At 36.2% G+C, this 7511-nt stretch overlaps 1 protein-coding gene across 1 annotated transcript in view; it reads left to right on the top strand.

The window, feature by feature from the left end:
• The first annotated feature begins 1173 nt into the window (after positions 1-1173).
• The window catches only part of LOC113239916 (protein sel-1 homolog 1), a 24325-nt gene continuing 17987 nt past the window's right edge, over positions 1174-7511 (top strand). The window contains exons 1-5 of the mRNA XM_026477076.1: positions 1174-1517; positions 2413-2558; positions 4518-4611; positions 6379-6602; positions 7381-7509. Coding sequence (XP_026332861.1) covers positions 1274-1517; positions 2413-2558; positions 4518-4611; positions 6379-6602; positions 7381-7509 — 837 coding nt within the window. The 5' untranslated portion in view covers positions 1174-1273. The remainder of the gene's footprint in view (positions 1518-2412; positions 2559-4517; positions 4612-6378; positions 6603-7380; positions 7510-7511) is intronic.

Below are 7511 nucleotides of genomic sequence, written 5' to 3' on the forward strand. Positions count from 1 at the left end.
TTTCGGGGTACTTTTCGGAATAATTTCCGCTATTAAAAATTTTTCGGAAAATTACCCAACAGTTGTGACGTAGTGCAATGCGGATGCGAGTGCAGAACACAAATTAAAAACACGGACTTTCCGTGGTGCATAGCAATGCTGCTGCATCACGGTGAACAAGATATATAATTTGAAATAGCACACAGTTAATTAATATTCATTCATTTTTTAATTGCAGGTTGCAGTACTTGCAGTGTAGAAACAGCATTAAACGGCCCATTTACTACTTGCAGACACTATCCTGCGTACGACCTACGAATGACCACGAATTAGCAAAAAAAATGTATACGTGCAATTACTGGTAGGACTCCGCTTGAATCCTGTAAACCTATATTTAAAGATCTTGGTTTATTACCCCTGCCTGCCTTATATATTTATGAAACCAGCATTTTTGTGAAAAATAATTTACATTTGTTTATTAAGAGTATTGACGTGAACCATCGAAAGTATAGAAATCCCAATAGAATATAATAAATCAAAATTGTTTGTGTGTGTCAGAATTTACAATAAATTACCAAATGACATTAAACACTTGCCCATTACATTATTTAAGACTAAATTATATGAATTGTTAAAGAATAAAGTATATTACAGTATTAGGGAATTTGTACAATAATTTTTATGTAAAAGAATTTAAATTAATCATATATAACTTAATGTAAATGTAACCATGTGACGACCTATTTTTCATTTATTTTGCATGCCTAAATTATCTTCGGGCGAAACATGCTTGAACTTATATATTACTGTGTTATAATGACCACCATGTTTTATGCAAATAAACGATTTGATTTGATTTGAATGAAGTCTCGCACGATGCATTGCAGGATTTACAGGATTACAGGATGGCTTGCATTCCGTGTCTGGCGGCAAGGCGGACTGCAATGCAAGACAATGAATGGCCTCTGTTATAGCATTCTGACTAGATATTGTTCGGATACAAGCAAGAAGTCATGAAATTTTACAAAATATTGACATGTGTTCCATGTATCCAAATTCAGTCAAAACGATTGTCAATTTGTGAGGATATGTTCAAGAAAAATATTAAAATAATTTGCGAAATAATGTAATTAACGGTTTTAAAGTCATACGTGTATCACCATTACTGGTTCTGCACTACCAGAAAGTTGTATTCAATGTCAGTAAACAAATATCTGCCGGTCAAAAAGGGTTTTGTTTTGACACCTTTGGGACACGTAAGTCTTGAGTTTTTGGTGATATTAGTGGTTTTAAGATGAATCGATTGGAGTTGTACGTGTTGTGCGTATGTCTTGTGCTTTCTACCGCTGAACTGCTGGGCCCTGAGAGTCGGAAGGATGCCGAAAAGCAGTCGGAAGAGGAAGATTCAGAAACTCTGGACACTAACCCCCAATTGGACCCTGATTACGTCAAGGACCTAACTGACGCCGTAAACAAGGAAATTATTACGCTTCAGGAATATGCCGATGCCATAAAGAAGTACAATCGGCCCAATAAAGGTAATAATATCAATTTTTAGTCTATATTGACCAAATTGTATCCTTGGGGTGTGCCTGTTAATAATTGGTATATCCATTGAAGTGTAAAATTATCTATAGACCATTGTATTCATAGTTAAGCAGTTAAATTGCTCCATAATGGATGACATCATAGTGTAAACACCTTAGCCAGGTATTGCTGTAGCACGGGCTTAATGTATTTTGTGTAGGTTTCTTATCATTTTATTATTTCCCAATACTCTTAACTATCAAGAAAACTTAAAATATTTCATTCTCAGAACTTAGTCTCGCAGTTAAATTGTGATATTACTTAAATGTCTTTAGACTTAAATTACAATATTAGAAAAAAAAATCACATTATTTAATAAGCATGTCACATCATTAATTACCAAATTTATCTTTATTGTTGAGAATCTTTGTATGGTTCAGGGCGGTTTCCATTATGTTGTAACATTTTATTTATCATTGGACGACTGTTGTGTCTAGCCCATTCCCATATCTCGACTATCTGTTGTGACTGTGGTGTGAACATTTATTTTATTGTTGAACGACTGTCTTATCTAGCTCTTTCAACTAGATTGTGATGACGATTTATTGGTTCACGGCAGCCACCTTGTCATTTGCAAAAAAGTCGGCACTTGTTTGCATGTGTTGTTCTATATGTAAACAAACATACAGGCCACAACACTTTAAACTGAATGACTGTCTGTTGTCAAGGCATAATGGGAATGCACCCTCAGTCAGTTGATTTTAAAATAGAAGAAGTAGCCGTTCAGTAGTTAGAACTCTGTGTTTCAGCAGGGAAAGTTCCTGGTTGAACCAATTTTGGAAACATACTTTTCTATTTTGGTTCTAGTTATTGGTTTGATAGTCTGGTAATCTATTTATTATTAAGCAGAAGACATAAAGCCAGATCAAGTGGGTGACGCCCACCTGGAGCAGATGGAGCATGCACTGAAGCTGCTGCGCAGGAGTCTGCTGCGGCAGAAGGATCCCGCCTGGGTCCAGGAAAAACGAATACTGGCAGATTTGGATAGAGATGTGAGAACATGTGTTTAATGTTTAGCTTTAAAGGCTATGGTAATGTTTGATGTCACTATTTTAAAGTTTTATGACTATTTTTGACATTCGACCAAATGGTCACTTCCTGTTTTTTTGATCAGCTGATTATATCACTTATTGGAATAACTTTCCTAGCTTTAACCCTTTGTCTCCTTTCCACTTGTTATAATCAATACATTGGCTAAATTAATTGCGTTTAATGTAGTTCACAGTTTTTATGCTAAATTTAGAGCAGAGACCAAAGTACAACTCCTTTTTACCCGACTTAAAAAAGGAGGAGGTTCTCAGTTTGACTGTATTTGAAGAAAAAATATTCCATGTCTAAAGGGTGGCAAACTAGAGAATGAATCCAGTTTCGTGCACTTTCCAGAAACCAATTCCAATAAAACTTGACAAAAAATCGATTCATCCAAAAAACAGAGTCCGCTGTAATTATATAGCGAAAAGAGAATAAATACTTTACAAGAATAATTTCGTTATTCAAACTAAGGCTTATGTAAAGGTGTTTTGAGAATTTATATATCTTATTTCGTTTCGGAAATATAAAATCGAACAACGGTTGATCTGACATCCACAGTGAAGAAGAACGAACGAAATATACAAATAGACTGGTTTGTAATGTAATGTACCTAGACTGTCCCACTATAAAAATCAATGCAATGGTATGTGTGTGCAAATATATAATGCTCTACCAAACGACATTAAAATGTTACCATCATCATCATCATTCAGCCATACGACGCCCACTGCTGGGCATAGGCCTCCCCCAACGATCTCCACGACGATCGGTCCTGCGCTGCCCGCATCCATCGGATTCCCGTGACCTCCACCAGATCGTCAGTCCACCTGGTGGGGGGCCTACCCAATGAGGGTCGTCCGGTGCGCGGTCGCCATTGAAGAACCTTTCCGCCCTAACGGCCATCGGTTCTCCTAAAATGTTACCAAATAGTTTTAAATAGATTGAATGCATGGCTTAAAGGGTAACCTATCACAAACTGGAATTTTTTTTCAGAAGTAACTTTCTTCGAATTTTCATTACACCGAAAATCGAATTATAAGGAAAACGCTGTTCTTTCAGGATATGTTGCATGTTTCGCAAAGACACGATTAGGTTCGGTTAGGTTTAAAAGAAAAAAACATTTTCAGCTCAAAATTACTTTCGAAGTTATGAAAATTCGAGCAAACGTTGTTTCTGGAAAATGTCATTTCGAACTACTGATAGGCAACCAGCTTAACCACAAATTGGTTGTCTGTGTGTGTGTGTTCATGGCACCCGCGTCACAGGGTTTCCCTAGTGCGGGGCTAGGCTATATTGAGTGTGTGCGTTATTATTTGAACCAGTGACCTTGCCAAACTGGGGCTATCGCTCTCCCAACTAATATATATTTCTTTCGAATTTCTCTATGTACTTGTTGCAGACCTTCCTTTTTAGTTTTAATGTCTTTTTGTCGTAGTGCAAGTGGCACTTTTGCCTTTTTTTTTTTAATTTATCAATCCCAGGATGCAGGTTTCTTTTAATTTGTGGCTTATGTGTCGTTTTTCAGTATTATTATGTCAATGTATCTATCTATACATTTATTTACCAAGTTTTATTGAAGTCGCTTACCGGAAAATGCGCGAAACCGGATTCATGCCACCCTTTTTTGCCACCCGATTTGACACCCTTCGAGCTGGAATATTTTCTTCAAATTTAAGTGGAACCAATAGTGAGGTACCTTTTTTCCAACAAAAAAAATTTCAAAATCGGTTCTCTAATCGCGTAAAAAAAGGCGAATTGAGAACCTCCTCCTTTTGAAGTCGGTTAAATATATAATAATAATATATAAAGTTTTTTTGGCAGAACATTGAGGATTACATACACCATAATCCTCTGTAGCGGAGTCATTGACCCATTGACATGTTTTTTTTGTTATCTTATGGCATATAATTAAATTTCAGAGGAAACCAGAAGAGAATCCTCAGGACATTCTGGACAGTCTACCGCCTTTGCCTGTAGAGGAAAAAATCGAACTCACGCCTGAACTTCAAGAAGGTACAAAATTACAATACAAACTTGCTGTTGTAACCCAAACACATTTTCAAATATTTCTATGAATTTTTTTTTCAACTCTTAAATGAAATTATTTTGCACTACCGTAATAGAAATACGACACTTATACGATTCACCAATTGTGGGAGTTTTTCACGAATTTATTCATTCCCGCGTAGGTATTGGTAAAATGCGCGATAGAATATTATTTTTTCAACAGACCATAGACAATATAAAATTTTAAAACAATTAAGTTCTTTTTTATGTTAGTAAGCAAGTGGCAAAAACCACACAGCCTTTTTGCTAACCCAGAATATTACCACTTTTTTATTTATTTAGAGTTTTGACTTAGATACAAGTCCTTTGAGCCATGTCTTCGTTTAATTATCGGGATTATAAATGCTTTCCATTGTGGTTCTAATACATTATGTTTTCACTTTCTCTTAAATAACTTAGTTCACTTGTTTGAGTTTTTTAAATAGTCTTTTAAGCGGCGGGAATCAATATTTATCTTTCACTTTCATTTAAATCACATTATTGTCACTTTGAACAAAAACTTTGAATTCGTAATTAGTGGAACTTTCAGGATAAACTCTTTTGTAATTTGGTTCAAAATAAGGAATATAGTTCAAACTTTCTTCATCACTATTTCTTTCTTCGTATTTTCTTCATAATATACTTAAAATTAAAATTAAAATTAAAATAAACTTTACTTGTAACTTGAAAAGCCCGCCATTTTTTTGATACCACTTGAGTGCACGTCCATTTTTTTTATCTTTTTGCGGTTAGCGCTTGAGCCACTTACAAGGTGTTTTAACTTGTTTTTAAAACTGGGAAATTTATAATATCACAGTCTATGATCTTATGACATTTGGAAATGGGATTAGGGAGGTGGAGAATATATATAGAGTAAGATTTATTGATTAGTCTATTTTTAGAATTTTATTTCTTCTTCAATTTTCATAACAATATACCTAGTTAAATTTAATTTTAATTTTATAATTAATTTAATATGTTTAATTTGCCTTATTTTATTGTAAATAATTATTTTGTAATTCTATTTAATATTTAATTTAATATGGATTAATTTTATTCTTTTTTGCATGTAAACTTTAGGATCTTAGAATTTGAATTAAGAAAGAGTGAAAAAGGGATCATGCGAGGAACTAAGTTGCTCATTGATTATTCTTTTTTTTTATTAATTTATTTCTGGCCATGGAAACAAAGTCCTTCAGCCGAAAACATAAAAATAAGTTTTTCTGTAAATATGGCCGCCACAAAGAGGATAGGCAATTTGAGGCGGCGTGCTTGGATTGACTCGGGATTCCTTAGAACGGGCCGATACGGGTATTTTAGTTCGAGATTCGTATAATTTCGCGTTCCAATCCTCGACCAAGACACAATAGCACTATCCTATTCCACTTTAAACTAGATTTCACAAAATAATTGAAAGTCAAAATAAAAACGACACTTTTCCCTCCAAAAGGTCCAGAGCGAATCCCCATTGATTATGCATCATTTGAGTGTTGCCAAAGTTTTTGCTTATTGATAAATATCACTTAGTATTTTAACCTACGGGCCAAGGTCGTTAAATCCTAATCAGTTAAGTACAGGGTGTTGTCCACTTGAGATGCCTCAGCTGATGACTACTTATTCCTGGACTCAGGAGCGTGTTTACTAAAATGGACCTTATCATTTTTAGATTCGTGTGTTCCTGATGCCAGCTTTCTTTTAATTATCAGTTGTTTAGAACACCTTTCAAATTCACAGCCAAAGAATTATACGACGCGGCGACCGCAAAACTAAATCGTCGATCTCCCGACCTGCGAGGTGCGATCCTTCAAGTAAAACAAGCTGCTGACATGGGATATGTCCCCGCGAAGATCAAGCTAGCCTGGTCGTACCTATTTGGGGAGGGTGTGGAGCTAGATTTGGAGAAGGCGAAGAATATTTTTGAAAAGTTGGCTGACGAAGGGAACGCGGAAGCACATGCTGTAAGTATAGCCAGAACCTTATACCACAGATAATACAATACTGCTTATACTTGGTCACTTTCTAGAAGTGGCATGTACCTATTTATTATTTAATTTCTAAGTTATGTATATGTGTGAATGTTTATTTATTTTTTATTTCTACCGCCAGGTGGTAATGTGAGCATTACTGCGTTCCGGTTTTGATGGGTAAGGGTGCTGGTGAAAGGACAGGCACATGGGACTTGTCAACTTATGTCACAGTGGCAGTGTTCCTCAGATCTTTGCGATTTATAGCTCTGAATGGCACTACAACTGTTATGGACAGGCGTGTAACTTTAACAGCAATTGCAGTGCCACTCAGAGCTATAAATCGCAAAGACCTGAGGGGCGCTGCGACTGCGCCCGTCATCCTGAGACATAGTTGACAAGTCCCATGTACCTGTCATTTCACCAGCACCCTTATACCCTTCAAAACCGGAACGCAGTAATGCTAAAATTACTACTTGGCGGCAGAGATAGGTAAGGTGGCTGTGCTTCCTAGGACGAACTCTTTCACAATGAGCTCCACAGCTGCTACTAAATATAATAAAATAAAACTAATAATATTAATTTAAAAATTTCAGAAAATTAAGGATAGCAACGCTCGTGCATTTGTGTCATATTGTCATGTTGCAGCATAGTTCCCAGAGCCGTAAAAACTACTAACAGTTCAGAAAGTAGAAACAAAGTAGCAACTAATAATGATGAATTCTTTAAAAAGTTTGAAGAAACTGTTTTTGATATGTAGTATGTATTTCAGGGTATGGGTTTCCTCTACGCGACAGGCATAAGCGTGCCGGTGTCCCAAGCCAAGGCCCTCGTGCACTACACGATGGGAGCGCTCGGCGACAGTGCGTACGCGCAGATGGCTCTTGCCTACCGCCACTGGGC

The sequence above is a fragment of the Hyposmocoma kahamanoa genome, unplaced genomic scaffold (assembly GCF_003589595.1).
Source record: "Hyposmocoma kahamanoa isolate Upper Pololo Valley unplaced genomic scaffold, ASM358959v1 117, whole genome shotgun sequence".
Taxonomy (NCBI): Eukaryota; Metazoa; Arthropoda; class Insecta; order Lepidoptera; family Cosmopterigidae; genus Hyposmocoma; species Hyposmocoma kahamanoa.